The sequence below is a fragment of the Rhopilema esculentum genome, chromosome 6, assembly GCF_057945365.1.
Source record: "Rhopilema esculentum isolate cy_ngs chromosome 6, ASM5794536v1, whole genome shotgun sequence".
Taxonomy (NCBI): Eukaryota; Metazoa; Cnidaria; class Scyphozoa; order Rhizostomeae; family Rhizostomatidae; genus Rhopilema; species Rhopilema esculentum.
The window spans coordinates 5,045,981-5,070,994 of record NC_142820.1 but is presented as its reverse complement, the minus strand read 5'-3'; the positions used below and the strand labels follow the sequence as shown (position 1 = coordinate 5,070,994).

The window sequence follows — 25,014 nt, the reverse complement described above, 5'->3', positions numbered from 1 at the left end:
TCTTTCTCAGTGTGCAGGGGGTAATTTAACTTAAAACAGTTTGACAAAGTTTGATTCGTTTCATACTTGATTGTTTCTTTCCTGTGCGTGAATAAAAACATCGTGAACAATCCAGGACTTAATTCGTGAATTTAAATTGTGCAACTAAAGTACGCATGAAATGATTTGATATCGTATGAAATTAATAAATTTAAATGCACAAAAGTTTTGTTTTCACGTCATATCAATAACTATGTCTTGTTTCCTATAACCACATGATTGCTAAGGTATCGAACTAAAGAGCTCTGGCAGTGAAATGTTTATAGTTAGTGTGTCATAAGCAGATTTAATGACCCTGCTTTTTCAACCAGCATTCAATGCCTGCTTTAGCCATTCTCTAGGTCAAAGTCCATAACCCTCCCCAGGCTCCGCAACCCGTGATACGCATTTGGTCCACGTCGAGGCTCAAGTCGAGCATACTAGACATTGTTTGGATTTTTAAGAAATTTCCGCTTCTGGAATGCTTCAGGAAGGAACTTGTCTGGGATTTACATTTCCTTTGCAAAAATAATTGAAATCCCAATATGGTTATCAAGAATCTCCCCGAGGGATGAAGTTAACCTAAGATAAGAAGTTCTTTTCTTGGCATTCCCTTCTTCAAATCCCACTGTTGCCAAGCGCATGCTTTGATGCATTTTCAATCGGAAATTGATACAAAATTTTGATAATGCCCTTAATATTGTTCATAATTGTTCACCACCAATTGATTATGTTTATAACGAAATTGGCAATTACGGAAGCTGTTAAATACATTTATCTTTTTTGGCACCAGATTATTACTTTGCATTCTAAGATTATTTTAAGTATTCCTTTTTAGCTTGGAAAATTTTCGTTTCTCCTGCCCCGTTTCCGCGGTACATTGGCAAACATTTCTCTTAGGCCTGTTATCAAACATATTATCTTTTAATACAGTAGGCACTTTTAGCTTTAAGTACATTATATTCTTATACCTTTTAGTATATACTGTACGCTTTCAGTATATAATTCAACAGGTATACATTCTACGAATAACTTTTGACGAGTACACTTAGGATATTTGTTAGAATCCTTTAATCTAACATAATGGAAAGATTTGGGTAGAATAGAAGAATTGTTTGAGGAAGCAGGAAGAAAAGGCTTCTGAATGCCATTGATCTGGTGTGCAGTGAAATAAAAGCCAAATTTAGATTGGACAGGCTAGTGTAAGCTAGGAAAAAACATCTGTCCGGATGTATCTGGAAAGGTCCCCCGGATGTGAAAAGTAACAGTGCGGAATGATTTTTTCGTAGTTCATAGAGTGGTTCGGATTCATCGCAAACTCCGCCTTAGATATCTGGTCAGGTGAATCCTACACCTGTTCCGACATTCTAGGAAACACGGGCAGCAGCTATTATCAGTATATTACTGTTTTCCCGATGTTTAGAAAGATTTTAGTTACTTTAGCTAATTTCTATGCAATTAACCTTTATTGGCTTAATTGATTAGGTCATATAGAACCATCTTCGAATTTAATTCCCTGTAACCCTTCCTGTGAATCTATTGCAGAGAAGAAAGGATGCGGTTCGGACAGGCTCAACCTTCACCGAGGAGCTTTCAGCGTGTTAAAATCAAAAGTGTTAACGTGACTTCAGTAATGCCAATCAAGAAGAATGATAGTTCTGAACAGTTTAAAAGTTTGGCGGTTGGTTCTGATCCTCGAAGTGGTAACCAAGCAGCCTCTCCTACAAGCGACGATGCACCACCTTCAGTAACCAGAAACCAGTTGATTAGCGAAGAACCAATCCCTTCGTAAGTTTTAAATGTTTTTTATTCAAAATTTACTGTATTTGAAGAGATATAATCACAAACCAATAATAAGTACCCTAGAAATCTGCAGTGAAGGTTTTTTTAATGACTTCACTAGCATTTTCGTAAAATTTGACAATTGAGATTTGTATCAATTAGTTATCAAGTAACAGATGGTATCAAGTAAATAGTGCTTCGGTTTGTTTTTGGAAATTTTGCAAGCCAATTTGAGGTAATATACGCACGGTGCTAAAGAATCTAGCGCTATAATGTTGATATTATCATGCGTTGGCGTTGCTCATTTATCATTTGGACTTTCATATTTCTCTTTTGATTTTCATCCAAGTTACTGTTGTCCTTCAGCCAAGTGTTCGGAAAACATCTCAACCTTTTCACAGATGAAATTTTGCCTTATTTTCCTTCCTCAAATTTTTCTTGTATTCTTTGAATAAAGGTTTCTTGGGAATGGAATTCAAGTAAAATCATTTATTTTTTGCTCTTTACGCTTTATCAAGAGAAAGAGGAAAATTTAAGGGCAACGGTAAATTCTTCTCTCTTAATGCTCTCTCGTGAGGCTGTTGATTTGTCTTCCTCCAAACTACTGCACCGTTAGATAACCTCCCTCCGGCTCACCGCTGTGGAACTGTTATGTTTTCTGAACCCTGCGTCAGCCCACGTAGTTAGTGTTCAAGGAACCCTAATATTTCCGCGGGGATGATTAATCATGATAGAAAGGATAGTTTCTATCTTTCCAATTCAATGTAACAAGTCAGTAACTTGAAAAGATGAGGCTCAATTTTTATGCACTCGGGCAGCTGTGCAAGTCTGGACTAATTCGGGTTTTAATGCATTTGCGGTCCAAGTTTAATGTGTATATTGGTAATATAAGGCTGTTCGTATGATGATTTGTGACTGTTGCTGTTGTTGCCTGCAGTGGTGCCACATGGAGGCTGGAGGATGCATCTGAAATTATTTGATCATCAAGATGGCGGTAAACTTGGAAAGACAAGGAAATGCGGTCTTTAAATACTTCTAGAAAAGATTATTGACATTATGCATCTGAAATGTTGCGTTTCTCAAAAAAAATTATTTACCTTGCTTCTGGTCACAAAATTCTTGCCTAAATGATAAAGAGGATACACATTTGTCAGCAAAAGGCAAAACTTTGATTGCTTTTGTAGGCATTTTCTTAAGCTTATTTAGCAATATTTGAATCATTTCTATATTTTGTGCACGGCAAGTGTCAGCACCATTTCCTTTTAAAGACCCATGCGACTTTTTTGTTTTAATTTGACGTAAGTAGTGGTAAACAAAATTTTACAGGTTTTCGATAAGCACATACGTAACGTTCTATTCAAATCACTGGTTTACAAACAAACAAGTTTACAATTCCAAAATTGGAAATTTCACACCATCACAGTAACTCCTACGTTAAATTTAAATAGAGATTCTGGAATTCTAGGAATGGCAATTCGTCAATTTAAGCGTGTGTAATTACGTCACAGGCGAGAAATGTGTCCTTTTAATGACATTTCTTAACTTCGGCCTGCGTTGTCAATTGTTGACGAGTTCCGACTAAGGTGCGAGTCTGGGTTGGCATTACCCATTGTTCGCAGCTGGAAACTCGATGTGTTTTTAAATACTAGTCAAATCAAATGATTTCTTTGGAATTTTTATTGAACTTGCAATGGTGCAGCTGAGTTAACGATTATGGAGGACATGGAATTGTTTTTTTATTGTGGGCAAGAGAGACAGGTTATTCGGCCTCGCTGGATGTTGGAAAGGTATGCGAATTTACTTGAAGTTTTTTCTAAGAATGCAACACCTTGTTGCAGTGGTATGACTTTTCGACCAGGACATTCTTAAATGCAAAATTTCAGTCATGATAATGCATCGAGGCATCCTCATAACAACTTGCTTCTACTGTTTCTTATGTTGTAGTGTTCAGGTCTGAAGGCCTTAGCCGGCCCTTTACCTTGTCTCTTGCCCCCAACGCTGTCCATTTCGTTACTGTTTTGCTGCTGTATTTGTATCGCCTGATTTTCCAAACTAGGACGATTGAGTAGCTAAATGCCGACCCTTATCGGCAATATTTCCATAGTATTGCTGTCATATTTCTTTCTTAGAAATCTTAGGGTACTGCTTTCAACCATCATTTGCCAGGCGCTCTCGTGCAATTTGCCATCGACCTCATACCTTGCCATTTCCGTCTCTTATACTGTTGTACTGTTAGAAAAACCTTCGTGATGCTTATCGATATTTAGTTGACAAAGCCATTGTTTGACTATGTATGCTGAGAGGATGGACACACAGAGATGATGGACTATACATTTCAATTCTGGAAACTCCAAGGCACAGGCCTCAGTTTCGCGTGATTCTTGTGTATTTTATTTGCTATGTCAACTGCCACCACTAATCTGGTTGCACGATGGTCACGGGGCTTTTCAACTGGAACCTGCAAACGAGATTTGTGATCAAATATCTTACCGTATCATCATTTGGCTTAATTAATTACTGGTTATTTCAATTACTGGATAATCGAGAAGTAACTTTAAATACACCAATACTCGTGACCTAGGGTCAATGCTTTGAAAAGAGTCAGAGGACAAAAGACATAAGTGCCAACTCAGTGATCGAAGGGCATACACAAACTTCGAGCTGAAAAGAAGTGTCAATTAAATCTTGATGAATTTGTTTCAAAAGCTTTAGAGATTTAAACTATAATTTTATCTGAGAAAACTTGTGTATCTGAGAAGAGCCAACAAATTTGCGGCCTAAATGGATTCTAATGTAACGAGAAAGGAATGGAAGATAATGTTTTTCAAGTCTAAAAATTGTTTCAAAGTTTATTTATAATATTCAATTCACTTTTTTCTTTGATGATCATCTTCATATATTTTCAGTTTGAAAATGTAACAATAGTAAGTCTACAATAGTTTCTAATGCACACTACCTGAAGTTCACGCTTTCTTGTCTGTTTGGTTGGCTGGTTGGTTGGTTGTTTTGGTTTGTTTGTTAGAATACACGGCATAAGAATTTAAAAGTATCTTGTGTATGATGGCTCACTTATGTTTTCATTTGCAATTAAAACATATCATTATTGTTATCTAAAAACATATACCGATCGATTTTTAGGCCAAATATATTCGAGAGTCAAAATTTGAAAGAGAGTCAAAATTGAACAAAAAATTTACGTAGAATTAATTATTATAGGGGTTTCTGCTAACTTTACATTTTTTGCTAAGATATTATAGCGTCTTTCTCTGTGACAAAGTTTCTGGCGACTACTGTGATCATGATGGTTATGATGTTATTATGGTCACGGTAACGATGGTGACACCGTCCTCCCGTAATATGTAGTGTGTGATATTCCTGGTGTTCAGAGGATTTCCGTAGGTTTTGATAAAACAGCTTGCCTAATGATATATTGTTGACACTCTGCTCACGATTCTCAACCTTTGCCTGTATGAGTAATTCCCGGGCAGGGGGATCATTGCTACTAACTATCGATGAATGAACTTAGCAAACCAGCGCTTGTTTTTACGTTACTCCGTAGAAGAAAACCACCGGTTGCTTTTGTGGTTGCTGTTTTCCTAATTCGTTGCCCCTTACTGTCTCCCTATTTTATGCGCTGGTTCAAGTGATGTTTTAAAGTCAGCTACTTGCTTATACACTCTGGAATAGCTTGTGTATAATAAATAAACTGCCACTATAACAAATAAATATAAACGGAGGGCAATTCACTCTTGCAAGTAGCGTACGAGATTTTTCCTAAAACAAAAGGATTTCCAGGGATTTTCATATAAAACAATAGGATTTTCACAAAAGGTGTAAAAGATTTTCTTGGAATGATTTGCCTCTCGGACATAAATGTCAGTTTTAAAGACCCGACTTGTTGTAAAGATAAAGTGATTCCCTTAGACTTAGGCACACAATGATTGTAGCAAAAGTATCTTCCTCAACTTTCTAACTCTCTTTACCAAAGTTTGCCTTCCAGTAAATCAGAATACAATAGTAAATGTTGAGCGTGGGACCTTTCCGTTCATTTGTGTTAATATTACTTTCCTTGCGTAAGATAGCTACTTCGTCACAAATACTGTACAAGCTGTCGACGAGCCTTCTGTTATTGCTAAAAATTTGTCAGTTAATAATCCAGGAATCACGTATACGGAACTGTCAACATCCTCTTTTTCGACCTATCGTCGCTTAAACCCCCTGCAGAATGTTGCGTTTTGTTCCTGTCTGTACAAGTGCTCTGCACTGCCTGTAGCGATAGCATCCCACGATCAGACGTGTATTGATTCGAAGTTCGCTTGTTGCTTTGTTTGGTTTTAACATGTCGGAAATTTGAGCACTAAAAGTTTTATCAGTGTTAAGAGAAAATGGCCATGGATTCTTCCTGGATTAGGTCGAAAGACGACATGCCCTGTCCATTTGCTGTCAGAAAACTGATCAAGAGATGGTGAGCGTTTGCTATGGCCTGAACACTTTTTGTAATTCCATGTAGGGAGTACAATATTGTCAATGCTATCGAAGTAAATTGTAATCATAAAAAGCTTTTGAAGCATAATATCAATATCACATCTCAGGTATCTGTCCAATTTGGTACTTATCTAAACTATATCTTCTACCCAACCCCTCCCCCGAATCTGCCTTGCCAAACTCAAACGGAAATGTATCGTAATGAACAATGTTATCTGTTAGTAACACTGTTACTTTATACTGGCATGGTTAACTTCAGAAAAACCTCATTGAATACAAGAAGGCAGCTGCATTGCAATGTGTGGGTGTATCAAGCCATAGATAAGGCTGTTGTAGAGCTTGTCTATCTCAGGAAACATACTTTAGCTTGCTGCAATCCTAATGTTTCTAACGTGAGGCTAACACCATGGGTAAGAGGCACATATTACATTTGTGGAATTTAGCCAGCAGACATATGAACAGTGTTTGTTGCTCATGTTATTCTGAAGTGAAGCATCCTCCTCATAAAAAGAGAAACTGTATTACCTCAGTAAACAGCATTTGGTTTGTGTATCTTTGAAACGTCTTTGATGTTAGAGTGAATATTATGTGTTTAGAAAAGAGGTAACTGCATGGAATAAACAAGAGAAACTTTATTTGCAAGCCCAGTATTTGCAAGTAATTGCAAGTACAGATTGGACGATTTGTGTCCCTCTTTGCAAATGGAGCCTATGTGGAATGGTAATTTTCTTTATTAAGCCTATTCACAATACATATTCAATCAATTGCGATATTTCCAAGCTTTATTTGCCCTTTTATGAGCATCAGCCCTATGAGCATGAGCATCAGTTTCAACTTTCAATATTTATACTGCATAGTACTATCTCAGTTCAAAGTTTGAGAGTAATTCACGATGCATCTCTTTGGTCCCTTGTTAAGAACTTGGGGCTTTGTCTGCATTTCGCTTTTTCATAGATTGAAGTACAGAATTGTCTCAGTTTTGTAATTGGGACTTGGAAGGAGCTGTATTGTCCTTTTCATACCTGTATTTGACTGCCTTGCAATGCAAGTCTTAACGTGTGGCAAAATTCCGAGGAAGTGGTTGGCAAACTTTGCTTGAATACTCAAAGATCCTATTTGCACTTACATTTATCTTTCAATGTTTACTTCGTTTTGAGCAAGTCAATAAAAACCCAATCAGATTTTTGTAATTCGCTTTTTAGGTGTCCCACGTACTGGGCCGCTTTTGGGCCAACAAAACATGAAGCATTAGACGTCGATCACGAAGGTCGATTCGTGGCGTCTGTTTTGTTGATATTATAATAATAGAAAGGCTCTGAAAAGATTTGTAGTCTCCCCTAAACTTTTCGCTGGTCAGAAGGCCTCAGTTGATTTGTTTAGCTTGTCTACGTGGACAGACGGTTTGCGTTTCTCATTTGCAAACACATCAGCCTTTAGATGCTGCCTGATTAGCGATACGGAAGCTAATGAAAATATGCCTTTCTTCTTAGGCAAACAAAAAGCATGGATGAAGGGACGCCGAACGCTCAACGTCCTTGGAATGACCGGCAATGTCATAGAAAAGCAAGCCCTCCACCGGTTGCCAGCAAACCGAGCAAAGTTAGGCCGGAGAGCTCGAGCGACTCTTCTTCACCACCAATGACCGTGTCAAAGGCTAGAGCGATGTTTGAAGACCTCTCAAAGTCGCAAGAAAACTTAGATACGATAGGAACATCAAGAAACAATTCTACGTAAGTTTTTTCGTTAAATTTCGACTTTAGTTTGGTTTTTTTGTACAGGTATTTTACTGCTACCTGTAAACAACTGTGACATATGAAAATACTTTTTGATGTCAACAGTATGTTTCACAATTACTGCTTGCTTTTTTAATCGAGGTTATCAGAGGTTATTTGCTATTTAATTGGCATCTTTATTTCATCTATATTTCTTCATTCTGAAAGGGCTGAAGTCGGACGCTATGTATGCTTGAACAACTGTACGATATTTATTGTTAAAACTGAGTGTCTTGCCAAACGCAAGCTTCCTAACGCAAGACAATTCACAATTTATGGTTCTTTCCTGGAAGCTACAAAAGTTGAACTTATTTCGATATAAATTATTTACTCTCCATCTAATCACACGAAAACTAAATTTGTGTAGACTTTAAATTCGGGGCAAGTGATAGGATAAAAATTATAATCCTGTTCCTCCCTAAAATATCAAAATTAATTCTTGTGAATGAAAACCTCTTTAAATTTTAATGGCTATTCAATTTCTAAATCTGAATGAATTATTTAGCTGTTTTAAACAGTTAAGCTGGCTAATAAAGTTATTGCTAAAAGGATTCAACAATTTCAACGTTTTGATAATCTTTTTGTTATGTTCCTTACGTCACCGATTGTTGTGTGTTGTGCTCCGGCAGAATAGATGATACCTGTTCGTGAACAAATGTTTGAACGTGTACGTTCAGCGGTTGGTTACTGTGTGACGTTGTTGTACATACAGACTCATGCTCTAAAAACACTCAGTACACTTTTGATCAATCGGTACGCTGCTGCATGGAGTAAGGGGGGGGGAGAGAGAGAGAGAAAAGAAGGAGATGGCTAATGGCCTAAATCTTTGCTCGTTACTGTTAGGTCACTTACTAAAACGGGGGCCATGTCAAAAAATGAGCATTATTGCTTTTTAGAAAGTGAAGGAAGCAAAGTTTTTAGAAATGAGAAAGTTAGTCACCCTTAGTTACCCAAAAACTGCAGTAAAGTAAAAACTCCTGATTTATTTGAGAGCAACTATTCGTCGCATTTATCAAATTTTCATTTTGATCATTTGAGCATATTTGTACAGGTTAAGTTTCAATTTTATAGAAAATTGTTTTACAAACTGTTACAAATGTTTTAATTAACAGCAAGGCATGCTCGAAAATATGAAGTACCGATAGAGCTTAATGAAACTCCACCCACAGAGACACGATTTTAGTTGCTACTTCTATATGCCTGTTATACACTTGTAAGCCAAACTCAAACTCTTGCCAACTTATTTCTACCGAATTAAGTACATGAGTTGTAGTTTATGTAACATTGTATTCGTTTCGCTATTGAGAAAAACAATCGCCTTATTGTGTATATTCGCCAGAAGCGTGACTCTTCGTTCGAAATCCTCCAAGAAAGTTCCGCTGCTTTACTAAATCTGCCGGATCAACGAGAGCCTCGTATTGATATAGCCCAGTCGTTTCTTTGGCGTAGGCCTAACTGTTGGGTATAGCAAATAAGATTTTTTAAACGCTAGTACAATGAAAAGGGCTTAATTCCTACTGAATTTTGATTGTTTTAATGGTTTCATTACTAACGTTTATAGCCAGCGATCTTAAAGGTTTAAAGAGGATAATCCTGATGTTCGAAGCAATTGGACAGACAAAGGAAAGTTCAAAGTCAATAAATATAAGAGAGATAAACTTGTTACTGTCTTTTCTTCGTCAAAACAGTCTGTCAGGGTGCGAGCAGTGCAGTCCACCCAGGTTTTGGCATAGTTAAGTACTTTTCAAGCATGTGCTAGGGCTAACATTTCTAATTTTATCGCTCTAACTTTCAGGAGTTCGCCGAAAACAGAAAAAAGAGAAATGGCTACAGACAATGCTAAACAAAGCGAGGATTCAAAGAATCCTGCTGCAAATTCTCTTCAGGAACCACTTAGGCCCTGCCATGCTCACACTAAATCCTTACCTCTGGAAAACACGGAAGGGCCTAGAAGAGATATAAGGCGACCAGGATCAGCACCCCATCGCAGGTCAAATAGACAGATTAGACCAAAATCTGCACATTTCGCTTCTGAAGAAGAAAACACAGATTCACAAAACCTACCTCTTGGCTATGCAGCTGTACAATCAAGTCGTCTGGTACACGGAAGAAAGTCAATAGCTACGACAGCTCCGAGTGCCAGTGCTCTTTACAAAAAAGAGTCTTCCTTCAGGCATTCGAGTGAAGATTTGAGGCCATCAGTTGATACATTACGCTGGGGAAAGAAAGCATCAACCCTTCCAGCAAATCAAATGCGGGAAGCTGCGAAAAGGTTTCACAAAGAGCTCATGAAAAAGGACCCTAAATTTCGCTACTCCTTAAATGCAGCCGAGCTACCTGCCAGACCAGCACATCTCGGCTCTTCTACTGGTGGGTCTTCTGGAAGTAGTTTAGGCTCTTCGCAAGATCAACTCAATAACGGTGAGCTACCAAGAAGATCAAGTGGGCCTAACGTTTTCACAAGAGCTTGCTCTACCTCCAGTCTTGACTCATCTCCTGGTCACCCTGATTCGATGCCTTCACCTAACGATGAAGATAACACGATTATGTCTCGTTTATTGCGAGAGCAGCGATTAAGCAGTAATGGAAATCTCAAACGCATCGAAGAAGAGGCTCGCTCTCCAAGAAGTAAAACTTCGCCAAGAGAGGGCAGTCTTTCGTCCAGTGAAACTGTGGAACCAAGTGAAGATCCTGGCAAGAGGACGATCAGTATACAAACTGACTTCACCCCAACTGCATCGAGAAAACGAGAGCTGTTCACCGAAAGGTAAGACATATTGCAAAGCAAACTTTGTTAATAGAAAATTAGATACATGAATGAAATTTCAAAAAATTGAAAATGGCTTATTTTGGGTAAAGGGCAGCTAATTTGCTTTGGTCCATGAAGAAATTTTTTAAATTTGAGAACCAAGAATAAGAAGGTTTTTAGATCCATTTTGAAGGGTTTGATAGCAAAATAAATACACGTATCGGCTCTTTAAAACACATACAACATAGCTGTGTAGACAAACAATACGGCTCTTATCTTAGGTCAGCTTAACGTCTTGCTCATATTTCTTTTCCCGTCACTGTAGACGAATTGTCACAAGCACCATGCACCCATTCAGCGCAACCATAACAACGCAATCGACAATTGAGACATGCATAGATGATGTCGACCCTGCCTTCCTGAGCAGTGCGCCTCTATTTACCGAAAACATCCCAAAACTTTCCGCTGACGATATCGAACAAACCTCCCACGAAAAAGAACCCAGTGCAGATAGTAATGACGAAATGATTAAAATCAACGAAAATCAAAGCAAAGAAGAGGAAACTGGAGACTTTCCTTTGCCTGACCTGGACGATTTACCACCACCCCCTGAGGAACTACTTATAGCATCCCCACCTGAAAAGGAGAAACCGCAGCGAGTCATAAATCGAAAGAAAAGGGACCAGCATTCTGGACTAGGAACAAGCCGTAACAGTTCTTGCGTCAGTACGGATTCAAATGTAAGCACCGCTACAATGGACTCTGGTATTGCTGTAAGAGCATACAGCATGTCTGATTCAAGTCCTAGAAATAGTCCAACAAGAGTCACCTTGGAATTTGAAGATGATTATGATAATCATGGTGTTGATGAAGGGTTCAAAGGTTCACGAGAAGAGCTCGGCGATGCCGATGATTGCCCGACTTGTAATTCGGAACTAATGACTCCACCAAATGAATTAGAACAAACTTTTGAAGGGGAAAAACATGATGCTGACTCAAATTCCAGGCTAGACTCTTCTGACAGCAGCCAGAACGGAGCTTCAAGGTTAGAGGACCTTGACCATAAAAAGGTAGGGTTATCTCGTTGCTCTAACTAAAGGCCTATGCATTTAATTCCAAACTTGAATTTTTCAAAAACGGTTTTTGAATCCAGACAAATTCTTTGGCTCAGCCCTTCTTTCGTTTGCTATAATTCTAAAGACTTTTATTGAATCCGTCCATGTGGCTTTCGATTCAAAATATCATTTTGTCGCCCAAATTCAAATTTTTCCTGTCACCAAAGGGGCTTGATCAGTTGTATCCTGTTTTATAGTTTTTACATACATGGAGTCTGAAAACTGATATTATCTCAAGAAATTGATTTCCAGAAGACACTACCACATTTATTTAGAGAGATTTTGAAGTAGCTATTAAATGACATATTTCCTCGCAAGCCGATGCTTGTACCAGATATTTAGAACAATTATGCTAAATGTTCCATCGATCGTCAAGTAAATTTTTTGTCTAGTATCGTAAATTTTATGCCTTGAAATGAGGTTGATTTCGAGTTTGGTACTAAAATTGCTGTTTGATCCTAGGCTACCTTGGTTGAAAGCATGCGAAAGAAAATTGAGGAGCTGAAGCTACAAGAGCAGGAAATTGCTGAGGAAATAAAATTAAATGAAGATTTAGGAAAACATGTAAGGGGTCTGGTAGAAAAGAAGGCAACACAGACGGAATTTTCTAAATATGAACTCTTTATTCGAGAACTGAACAAAATTGTTGCTCTGCTATTGTCCCTTACACAAAGATTACATCGCTATGAACAAATGCTGCAAGATTTGGATATGTCTGAGGAAGAAGACAAAGAAAAAAGGGTAAGCCTTTTGGTTTTTCGGGTTTTTTTTCACAATGGTTTACGACACCCTTTTAGTTATATGAAATTAACGGAGGAAGTCTCAAAAAGCACTTAAACATGTGGAAGGTCTTAAAATTTAGAGTAAAAGTACCCAAATAGCTTTTTGAAATGACTTGGCCAGCCTTTATTTATATTATTTATTTTGAAATGCTGTTGTATTTTTGGAGTATTGAATGCAAATTCTTCTATCGAATCACAATAAAGCTTTCAGTCTCAGTGTCAAGTTTTTTATTTTATATCTGTTTGTTAATTTAAACTCCTTACTCAATATTTTCTACAAGATTTCCCAACATAAAGTGAAATTTTATAATCCTATTTTCCTAGGATACGCTGATATCTAAAATTGACAAATTACGAAGTCAACACGAGGAAGCTTGTAACTTGCGGGAAGTTAACGACAAACGAGGCGAGAACGTTGCAAACTTCTTAGATAAATATTTCAACGAGGAGGAATTCGCTGACTTTCAGTATTATGTGGACATGAAATCTCAATTAGCTTTGATGCAGTCAGAAATTAAAGAGAAAGTAAAGCTCGGAGAAGAAAGGTACCAAGCTCTTGACAGTACTGGAACCTTTTAACCGGAGATGGCCTCACCAACAGCTAACAGTATTAAATTTTGGAAGGCAGAATATGTCCGGATACGGCCTCACTTCCGTGTGCCAAAGAGCGTGTTCGCCTTTGGTATTCTAATGCTGATGGTCTACGGTCTTTTTCGTACAGAACCATGATCCATCGATTGTCTTACGGAAACCGATAATGCATCGTAGAACTTCTTGAGCTGTCAATGGGAGGTGGCGTGTCTTTATGACCAGAGAGAAACGAATGCGACGAAAGGGGACTAGTGGCGGCGTCACGTAGAACCACTAGAAAGTCTTATTTCAAGTCTTAATTTGAGGATCAATATTTTGTCTTTGAGAAATTATCGTTGCTCTCAAGGTACTGTCACAAATTCCGCTTATCGAAATGCCGATAGGGCCTACGTATGAAATGCCATACGACACAGATAGGGACAACTTTCCTTTTCTGAAATTTTGCATTTCCATCCCTGATATTATTGTGAAATTAAAGTTTTTTAACCATATCATCATATAACCTAACAATTTTATTTCTACAGTTGGCTTGCTCCATCTTGCTTGAATTTGATTACGTTTCCTTGCTGAAACTGAAACTCAACCTTCATAGTGGACCTTTAAAAATATGCGACAATTTGAGCCTTTGCCTTGTGACATGTGAAATGGCGGGTAGTGCTGTTTCATAAATTGTATGATAATATCTTCAAATAAATGCTTCTGTTTATAGTTGGATTTATCGTAGAAAATTTTCTTAACGAAGAATAAGGTTGTATCTTATTACAAACACTTTAGTTCTTAACTGATGCAGGTAAATCTCGTAGTATATTATTGTATTTCTTAGTACCATTACATTTTAGATAATGGTAAGTAACTGTAGTTTCCTATCATTTTAAATGCCTTTTTTGAACAATCATCCAGTTTAGAAAACTGTATGCTGATACTAACCATGTGATTTCGTTAGAAAAGATCTATGAACATAATATTTTGACATCCATTCCAAAAGAAATGCCAGTTTTTTATTCTTTTGCAGCGTTTTATAAAAATGTCTTTGTGACATCAATTGCAAAATACCCCAGAACCCTACCTGCTTTCTTTAATTACCATCCTGAATTGAATAATGATACCTATGTAGCTAAGTACTTTATTTTGACCTATATGTTCTTTAACGAAAATAACTCGACGTCATGCATAACTTCATTTATTTGCCGGATCAAAGAGCGACAATATCTATTGCATATCTTACATTTTTATCCTTATTTATTGCAACTAAATGATTTTAGTATACCCGTAGTAAAAACAAATTACTGACTGATTTGCCACTTGTTTTAATTTCATAAATAATTTTGACAAAAATTATTTCTATGAAAATTTCAAAATTCGTACATTTTGATTAAACTCTCTAGTTTCGATTGGGTTGTTCAAAGTTTTGCAAGGAACCATTTTTATTCAAAGGCGTGGCATATCAAATACCCGTTTATCTCAGTTGTGATTTTAAGAAGTAGCGATCAAACCCAATAATTTTAATATATTTTATGTTGTATGATTCTTGAATGATGAAAGGAACCATTGTTTACAAAATTTGTTTCTTTTCAATGACTATTTGACGAAATTTTTGCGTAAAAATTTTTTAAACCCATAAGCATTTTTCCGATAAGAAGGGAATTCCTTGTATGAACTTGACATTGAATTTTCAACCTTCCCTGCAGGTAAATTTTTGGCTTAAGGAAATTCACGAAAAATGGGTATTATTCTTACAGTCTGCAGAGTCTATAAGTTGTTTGTTACAGAAAAAAGCTTGATCTCCTTCTTGATTGACCATGGGAAGCTTATTAGCACGCCTGCCTAGATTGTGGGACAAAGGGGCAGTTTGTTCCAGGCTATAGCTCTTTACAAAGGGTGTTCAAAAGTTGTAAAAAATATTTCTTTTTAGAGGCCATCACATTGAATAAATTTGGAAAATTTTTGCTTTCGGAGGGGGCCAATGATTTCACCTTCTTTGTTACCAATTGCAGGTTATTTGAATATTTCCAGTACAAGTACATAGTCAGCATCTACCTCCATGAGGGCTTTGGGTTAACAAGTTTTTGATTTCATTAAAGAGACTTAACTGTTAAAGGATCTTAGCCCAAGTGTTGCTAAAAACCTTAAATATATTATATTTTAACATATATTCCTACTTCGATTAATATTTTGACTAAACATTTACCCGCTTTTAAAGATATTAAAGTTTCATAGGCCTTTTTCGCCATGGAATAAAATTACTAAATTAATGTACTCCTGGATGCATAGTTTATGATGGCTGTAAAAAAACTCGAAGCTCCTGGAAAAGATTAAGTATTCAGAGTAGAAGATTTGTGTGTTAACAGCAATAGAATTTTCAAGGGCTATTGCAGAGGTGACGTTTTCCCGTATGCGTGATTTTGCAATATTTTTCCTGAGACAAGCTTGATATTTCCAATGAAAATTAAAACCGAAACAAGAAGATGCCCCATAATTATTACTCTATATATACATATTTTCCTTTAAGTGTGTATATACTTTCAGTGCAAGAAACAGGCTTGACCACCCCAGGTCACGTGGATCTTGATTCACAGGCAAATGGTAGTACACAGTAGATTAAGGTGGCTTCATTTTATTCGCCGTAATCAAATATGGCGGGCGACTCGGTCACGTTGACAGAGGAATCCAACGAAATACAAAGTGATGATGAGGTACGTCTCACTCTTTTAAAATTGAAATAAGATTTTGGTATCTCTTTAGCTTTCAAATTTTTATATTATTCAGAAGTACCTAGCAAACATACCTTTCTACATTTTTGTTAGAAGAAGAACACTCACCAACCAACCTTTCGAAGGCTCTTGGCAAAACTGACGAGGCCCCCTCCACGCGAAACCAGCATAAAATTATGAGATCACGCCCTTTAGATTAGCCTGAAATACATTTCAGAATTTTTCTTGCAGTCATTTTCTTAAAACCATGTAGCGTTTTACTATTTTTAGGCATACTTTTTTACGTTTGATTAATTCGTTTGATTAAATTTAATAAGTTCCCTTTCAATTTAAACCCCCCCCCCCCCCCCCAAAAAAAGATTCACTGGTGCAAAGATGAGTAACCTTGACAAAAAAGGGAGATTTTCATTTTATTAGTTGGTTATTCAATACTTCTCATCAAATCAAAATTCAAAGCATGTTTCTTCAAGTCTTGACAGATTGGAAGACAAAGCTTTAATGTGTATTTAAGAGAGCCTTTTATCAAAATAACATTGAAACTCAGACGGATGCAGTTGACCCAAGGCCCAAGAAGATATTTCAGAATATATCATTGATGAGGATAACGATAACAATATTATTGTTGTAGAACCCTGGTTTGATGTTTCTGATTTTGCAAATGAAAAAAACAAGCCTACCGCTGAAAATGGTTTTTTAAATTTTCAAATATTCATTAAGCCCCCTCTCTCAGTTTAGCCCCCCTCTCTTATGTTGGCTTTATTCTCTCCAAATAACAACCTGAAGAGGCTGAACAACAATAACCTGAAAAGTTGAGCAATGAATGACATTATATATGCCATATCAAAGTTTTTACTGATCCATTAAAAATCTTTTACTACAAGGAACCTTTTTTTTAACTTTATTCTTCTAGTGCTTTTTGATAATATTGCAGCACCAAAAGCCCCCTCTCTCAATTAAGCCCCCTTTAAAGTGCTAAAAACAATAAGCTCCCAAAAGGCTTAAAAGATATTTTAGGGTATATTTGCAGTTAGAATTAAGAACTTATAAAGAAACTTTTGGTGCTGCAAAATTCTCAGAATCAACTGTATATTTTCCTAGGTAATATGACCAATATTTACCCATATTTGCATAAAGTGTCTCTAATCACATAATTTAAAAAATGAACAGTCACATAATATTAGCTATTAGAAGGTAGCATTGATGCAAAGCATTTGTTTTGATTATATATTGTAAGCAATACAAGCCTTACAACAGCAAGGACAGTACAAGCAGCAATATTGGCATTAACAAATATTTCCATTCCAAAGGTTGACAATCAAAGAAGATGTCCAAGAAATATAATCCTCAAGAGTCAGATTGTTGATATTGCCACCAGTCCAACTTCTGATATAATTGCTGCTGGCAAAATTAATGGAAAAATTACAGTGTAAGTATAACATTAATACGACAATTTTGATACCATCAAATGTCTAATTGATCCATTGTTACAAACAGCATTAAGCATGGTTGCATGGTAGCTCTATTCTCACAAAGCCTCAAATTCAAAATAAGAAACTAATTTAGGATAGCATCCTTGCTCCTATACCAATTCAAATTGAAGCTTTTAAGTAGTGGGCTAGAGTTAATACCACTTTGTGGGTTAGGAAATGCCTTGGAAAACCAGGTTATAATTCACAAAATATTAGTACACAATGCTCAAAACATAAATCACAGAGGTTGACTTCAAACTCTTTGATAATTCAAAAAATTTGTAACAAACTTGTAGGAATTGTTAAAGATACCCTATACCTTTTTGACTTATGCACACATTTACTTTTTGGATCAAACATCTACTGCACTTTCTCATATGAAATTTTTTTTTGTTTTAGCTGTTCTTTCTCGACTTCAGAACAGAATGCAAAAATATTTTCTTTAAAGCACCATAGGAAAGCTTGCAGATCCATTGCATTTTCTTCAGATGGAAAAAGTATGTGTGGATTTATACTAGCGTTAATTATTGATATTTCCAAATTCTATAGTTAAACAGAAAACTAATAAGCAAGTATCCAGAATGTTATGTCTTTGTGTAGCTTTGAACTCTGCAATATTATTGGCCAATGATAAAACAATGAAAGGACTTTAGCTACCGTTTTAGGTCAGTTTACTTGTGAGTTTTTGCATCTATAATATGAAGCTTTTCCCTATATACCTAGCCTATAAGCAGTGGCGGAAATTAATGCTTTCTTTTGGGAGGCCCAGGCCTATGATTTTCCAACAAGATAATATCTTGTGTCTAATTGTAAGAAGACTGCACATTTTGATGAAAATAGGTGATTTTTGGCGGGACCCTTTAGAAATCTTGGCTGACCACCCTACAATCAAGTAGCAAGAAGAACAATCCATTTATGAATTTTGATATCAAGATCGATATCTCATCGATATCAAGAGGTCGACCGATTACACTTTTGACAAATCGTTCACGATAACAACATGATTGTAATTGTGATGTTCATTTTATGCACTTTATCTTGATTTTTTCAGTGGGAAATACTTTTGAAAATAACTTTAATTTGGAAGAATTCGATGGAAATTTCGGCTAATCTTTACGGAATTGAAATTAAATGTACAATTCACAAGCAGTTTTGATTTTGGACATATATTGTTTGTTTGATTTTTAAGTACTGGCTGATAATTTATCCGCTTTGCTATGTTCAAATTTTGCAAAAAGGGCACAGAAAGTTATAGAGCGAAGCGTTATATATCACCTTCGAGCGGAGCGAGCAGAAAATTTGGCATTTGCGGGTCTTAGATTAGCTTAAAACATATTTCAGAACGTTTTCTAAATGTAATTTCGACAAGTTAAACGGTTATCAAATATCCGACGAAAGCCTGGAATTTCCGACGACATCGCTGATTGGGGGGGGGGGGCAAACCCCCATACCCCAACAATTTTCGCCACTGCCTATAAGCATGCCTAGAAGTTTGGTAGGTTATCTATTACAGTTTTATGGCATATGCGTCACCAGAAAGAATCTTCTTAAGCAGACAAAATCTTCAGAGGGAAATTAATTTAGCAGTTCTATGCAAGGTGTATTTGGGCATTATACCTTTAGAATTAAGGAATATCCTTTAGAATTATGAGCTGGATATCAGGATAGGCACTACCCGACGTTTTAATCTGTAGATAACACGCCCTAGTTTTACCTAAATTGCATTTATAATGTTTCTACCACATAAAAATATCCCTCACTATGTTTAATGAGTATCACACTTTTGCAGAATTACTTACTTCATCCAAAGACAAGACCATTCAAGTTGTCAACATGGACACAGGACAAATTATAAACAAAATCGAAAATGCTCACAAGTGAGTTATCTTTCCTAGACTTTATCTTTCTTCGTCCCTGAAAAAATGGTTACTGTTTTGTTTATTGAAATAAAGTGCAACACACCAAATAATTGTGCCAGTTTTCTGGCTTTGATATAAAGCTATATATCATGTTGAAGGTTAATGGCAATGCCATTCTTAAGTTTTCAGTGAAAAAAATCACATGTTAATCATTATTTTAAGAAGTTGCCTGATGTTAACACTATCATACCACATTTTGTTGTTGCTTTTTTCTTATTTCTTGCTTAACTTCATATCTGGCTGATGTATTTTTATACCCTAAAACAGTACCCCAATCTACAAAATAGTCTCAATACAAGACAAATGGATTGCCAGTGGAGATGAGACAGGAAATGTCAAGGTGAGGCTTGCGTTCTGAATCAAACCTAGTTGTTTAGGCAAAAATTCGCATTGCTGAATATAGTTATGGACCTTTGCAATTTTCTAATTGTTATACTGCTTGCAACATTACTAGAACGAATTTATTAAGAGTTTCTGAATACAGTAGAAACTCAATTTAGTTCCCTAACTTTTAAGCCACAATCATTCACCTAATTTGAAGAAGAAATTTTAGATAAACCTCCCTTTCTATAAAGCCTTCCTTCTCTCATACAAAAAAGACAGTAAAAAACGCAAGTGAAAGTTTCTGCATAACATTTCAAGTTTCTAATGTAAAAGAATATCTACCTAAACAAAGGTTTTTTCTTTGGCAACCTTCGAGGTTGACACAGAACAGATTATGTTCCTTTGCAACCATCTATAATCGAATATCCTTGGTCTAAAGCCTTCGCTACGTTTGAAAAGTTTCAAAGTAAAAGTGACAATTCTATTGACAAAAGTGACAGTTCCATTGACAAATGACCAGCTAGGTTGTTCGGTTTCAGTACAATCTTGATAACCATAGAGACGTTTCAGCTGCCAATGCAGTATTTCTTCCTTCATCTTTTCAAACGAGCCCTCCTTCTCTAGCAAGCCGTCATCTCTAAAAGACCCTCTCTCATTCAAGCCCCCTCAGAAACCCAGAAACTAATAGAGCTTTTTTGTTGCTGATGCTAGCAAATATTGTAACACCGATATTATTGTAGTTAGACATTTGCTTCATTGGATTTTTAGTGATTGTGATTGATGCATAGTCAATTGAGGTGGTTCGAATTCAAGAGAGCACAAAATATGTTAATATAATAGATGCTTATTAGTGGTTATTCAGATGCTAACCATTGCCGTCACTAGCTTCATAGATCGCTCAATTATTGCTGCTGTGTTATCAGAGAGTCTTCATGGTCAAGAAAAACTATTCAGCTCTGCTCAGATAGAAAGGGAAAAACTGCAAAGCTAGGACAATATTTGGCTAGATTCACGTATCTCGTCATTATCTTACCCAGTATGCATTCTCGTCATTTCTATCCAGGAAGTGGGTTAGAAAGATGAACATTAAGTCAATCTTTGCTGAGACCTGTTCTACATAGGCTTTTATAGTTTACACAACTGGCAAATTCTGGCCACACTTAGGCCTTTCTAAACGTATTCAACATTTCCTAAAAATTACATAGGTTTCCTTTGCTTGGGTTGTTAATAAGATTTACAGCTGGCTAGGCAATTGAGATCTCTAATTTGGAGCAAATATGAGCAAATAATAACTAGCAGGGAAATATTGTTTCCTGGCAGTGTAATTTTGTTTGTGACAAATTGTTTCCATAACCATTTCAACTATTAGCTACAAACGTTAACCTTTAGGTTGTTTTTGTTCATGATTAGTGAAATAAAGATGGTCATTCGAAGGGTTATTTGATGACTCGGGCTTGTAAGCCAACGAGTTAATTTGATGCATGAGAGGGCTTTCAGTAATAATTAGTCTTATCATTTATAAGGTATGTTACTTATAAGATATTAGATGTTATCCTTAATAAGAATTAATTCTGGTTTCATAGTTTTGAGAAATGATCATACAACTTAAGGGTAGTTCCACGTAGTTGACATCTTATAAAATTTTCTCTTGCAGCTTTGGGATCAGCATAACTGTAATTGCATCGCAGAATTCAAGGAATGTAAAGATTTCATCTCTGATATGGTATGCGACAAAGAAGGACGAAACCTGCTATGTACTTGGTACGGAATTCAGTTTGAGTTGGCACTTAGGCCTAGCTCAAGATGCAATTTTTTCGAATTCCTACCCATGAATCTTGGTGAATTGATTCTTACATTCCTTTACTTTTTTCTCCTGCAGTGGGGATGGCACGCTGTCTGTTTTCAACGTGCGGGGAAAGAAACTTCGTAGTCAGTCAGACCAACTTGATGATGAGCTAATCTCGCTAGCAGTTATGAAGGTACTGTTCCTTTTGTTTATTTTTCACGCAAAAATAACCATAAACACGAAACAAGAAGCGCAAATTTTCTGAAAAAAGAGACAGTAATGAAAATATGCACAAAGATCTACTTAGTTAGTAGAAAGGTGTCTCTTTATAAAACACAGAGATATTCGAAATAAATGTGCGTTTTTGGTGCAAAAACTGTTGGTTGGTGCTAAAACTTTTAGCTACTACTTTAGAGTGAATATTCAAAGGATAACTAGACTAAAGAAAAATCCTTTAATAGTTCAGATTTCTGCCCTTATACTCTAGATATATGGATCGATCATTGCGTTTGCGAACTTGTTGATGTCAGTGGAGATTGTTCAGTGGCTTATTGTTACTTCAATGTCTGTACCCTGCGCTTCTTTTTTTCGCTTACTAATAGCTACAGATCTGCAGATATGTGCAGTGATGTGGAGGGGAGAGGGATTTACTCCCTTTACCAAATCTTTCAATTTTACTATGCTTGAATGATTAATACCCTCTAGAGTGGAACAAAAGTGGTGTGCGGAGGAGGTGATGGAACGTTGAATATTTACTCTTGGGGAAAGTGGGGTGACGTGAGTGATCGATTCCCTGGACATATGCTGTCTGTAGACTCTCTTTGCAAAATGACGGAAGATATTGTGATAACAGGAGGCACAGATGGGAAAATAAGGTTCGTTTCTACACGCTTATATGATCCGTTTTTACCATTTTTATGATTAATACACCATGACTTTGTGCACATTTTCAAATTGTGCACTGAAAAATTGTTGACTGATATCGAATCTTGTAAATTCAAGTGAGCTATATCATTCATTGGCAGGTCAGTACACATTCAGCCAAATTACTTTATCTCTGAGATCGGAAAACATGGAAATCTGCCGATTGAAAGACTTCAGATATCACCAGATGGAGACATAGTGGCAAGCTGTTCACACGACAACGTAATCAAGTTCTGGGATATTTCTTGCCTTCATGAACACGAACCGATAACTGGTAAAACAAAAACCAAGAAGCGAAAAAATGAGATATCTGCATCTCGTGCTAAAGATTTCTTTGCCGATTTATGAGGTAAATTTGGACAGCGATGTTCTAAGCAGGCTGGATCTGCCGTCCGTCCCTCCTCCCTATCTGAAGAAATGCCCAATTTCACTATTTCACACAAAATGTCCCTTTTTGTATCAAAGACAACCAGCGCGTTGGTGCAACAGTCCTCAGCCCCATTAGCAACAATGCTCCAGACGATCTTCAATATAGACATGCTTTGTAACGCCTTTATTAACTAGTTTTTATGTGTATAGTATTCAATTTGGTGGAATACTCCTTAAAGCTAATGGCGATTTTGTTTACCTTACTCGTATGTTGAGCTTTTTATGGTCCACGATAGAGTAAACATTTAGGGTCTTCTTGTGCCCCTTTGCACGTTTGCCAATAGTACTTGTTATTCATAATTTTGAACTTCATCAACTTTTTCAATTACTATTCTTGGTAAACCTATCATGCTGTAGAATTTCAATAAAATATCTTCAAAATGAAACATCATGTATTATGACTTTTTACACAAAGTGTTCTCGCTGAACTCTCCAAAGGAACTTGAACGTTTATAAAATATCGATTGGCTGAAACAAAAACCACCAAACATATGTCGTAATGGGGGCCAGAATGGTCCAAGAGTCTTCAATGCCATAAATGCTGTTGGGTATCAAGGAATAGTTATCAGAGTAAACGAGGGTCAGAGATAGAACTGCTGTATAAGAAACTAATGATAAGTAAGCTAGAAAGCATTTTAGCTTTCTGATAATCTTTCGAACAACCGAATAGTAGTGACAGTAAAAGAAACTGTGAAAAAAATTTAATCAACCAACATGTGTAGACAGAAGTATCTTGTAACCTCTCTGAACAATATGCTATAAAAACTATTTAAACAATAGAATGAAGAGTTTAACTTTTGAAAACTAGAAAGAAGCATTGTATTCAGATTGTATTCGCATTGCAACTTGAATGTCTTGTCTTAACAATTTCATTTTTTAGTTTTGTATGGCCTGAGTTGAATAAACCCTGTTTTTCTAGGGTTGTGTATAACAGATTTTTGTCTCAATATCTTGAATAACTTTGAATTTTTGTGTTAAACAAATACAATGATATATTTAAAGGACAAGTGACACGCTTTTGGCGCCAAATTTTTTTTTTCTTTTAACTTAAAGTATAATGCTGTATGAGAGTGTTGTTGAAATATTTTTCCTTTCTGATTTCATTTTCCCACTTAAAAACCCATTTGAAATTATGGCGGGAAATGAATCACGTGACACCGTGACGTAGATTGTGATAATTTGTTATTGCTGCTACTGGTATAGAGTGCAATATTAACGTTTACAACACGCTTGTAAACGAATACAGTTCGTCTGGACCTGTCGCGTCGTGTTTCGTAAACTCTCTATCAATTACAGGAAAATTCTGAGTTATCACAATGTACGTCATAGGGTCACGTGATACAAAGCAAAATCGCGCCCCCTGCGCCCCCTGATTAGAATTTTTTGTTCCAAACCAGGAAAAACTTACTTTTAAAAGATGATCTATAAGTTAATGAAAAGAAACGATAGGGTGAAAAGTGTGTCACTTGTCCTTTAAATAATCGCAAATACACTTTCTAAAATTGACGCTCGAGTATAATACTATAATACAAACTGCCGCAAGGAACAGCACAGAACTTCTTTCGCTTTAAGCTTATTACTGATCCCTTCAAATCGAGTTTCTTCATTTTTGGCAACAAAGTTACACTGTTTTTTTATAATCGGATCGAAAGCGCTACCCCCTTTTTATTCAAGGTTTGGGGCATGGTTTACGAAACATTTAAGGTCACAAGACTGGAACTGAAATGATTAAGATAGGAAGAAAATATTATCGGCAATGAAAGCTGAAACCCGTGGCATTTATTTACAAAAACTTCCTTTTTCAGCCCAATCTAAACAACAGGAATATTTTTTAAACGTAATTTAACGCGGAAGTTTCCTTTTTTGGCTTTTACGACCGGATTTGCATTAATCCTGGTTTCAGCAAAAAATTCATCATTTAACTACTTTAGCAAATTGTATTTGGATGTGCTGTATAAATAATAGTAAATGTTAAATGTAGAATAGTTTATTTTTCAGTAGCTAATGCAAAGTAATGGCCTGCCTGAATGAAAACAGTTTCGTGGGGACTAAATAGATGCAACCAATAAAACTGTTACCTTTGAATATATAAACAATTTTTCTTATATAGTTTTTATAAAGTTATTCCCAGTTAGACCAAGCGAGATTCATTTACCTG

The 25,014-nt window shown here is 36.4% G+C and overlaps 2 protein-coding genes across 3 annotated transcripts in view; both read left to right on the top strand.

The window, feature by feature from the left end:
• LOC135686857 (uncharacterized) overlaps positions 1–14,854 on the top strand; it is a 35,693-nt gene extending 20,839 nt beyond the window's left edge. For both annotated transcript variants that reach the window (XM_065203221.2, XM_065203222.2), the window contains exons 4-9: positions 1,564–1,806; positions 7,776–8,015; positions 9,853–10,824; positions 11,132–11,876; positions 12,384–12,662; positions 13,028–14,854. In XM_065203221.2, the coding sequence (XP_065059293.2) occupies positions 1,564–1,806; positions 7,776–8,015; positions 9,853–10,824; positions 11,132–11,876; positions 12,384–12,662; positions 13,028–13,282 (2,734 nt within the window). In that variant the 3' untranslated portion in view covers positions 13,283–14,854. The remainder of the gene's footprint in view (positions 1–1,563; positions 1,807–7,775; positions 8,016–9,852; positions 10,825–11,131; positions 11,877–12,383; positions 12,663–13,027) is intronic.
• Positions 14,855–14,994: 140 nt separating this feature from the next.
• LOC135686859 (WD repeat-containing protein 55) lies at positions 14,995–23,045 on the top strand. Its single transcript, XM_065203224.2, has 9 exons — positions 14,995–15,987; positions 17,313–17,431; positions 17,874–17,971; positions 19,264–19,351; positions 19,661–19,733; positions 21,372–21,478; positions 21,597–21,696; positions 22,209–22,378; positions 22,529–23,045. The coding sequence occupies exons 1-9, from the start codon at positions 15,928–15,930 to the stop codon at positions 22,773–22,775; spliced, it is 1,062 nt and encodes a 353-aa protein (XP_065059296.2). The 5' UTR covers positions 14,995–15,927; the 3' UTR covers positions 22,776–23,045.
• The last annotated feature ends 1,969 nt before the right edge of the window (positions 23,046–25,014 follow it).

What these genes read in the sequence shown, in the direction of transcription:
- LOC135686859 (XM_065203224.2), top strand. Translation starts at nt 15,928, where the DNA reads ATGGCGGGCGACTCGGTCACGTTGACAGAGGAATCCAACGAAATACAA. An exon ending in ATTTTCTTCAGATGGAAAAA is followed by an intron (nt 17,972 to 19,263) that starts GTATGTGTGGAT and finishes ACACTTTTGCAG; the next exon opens with AATTACTTACTTCATCCAAA. An exon ending in CGAAACCTGCTATGTACTTG is followed by an intron (nt 21,479 to 21,596) that starts GTACGGAATTCA and finishes TTTCTCCTGCAG; the next exon opens with TGGGGATGGCACGCTGTCTG.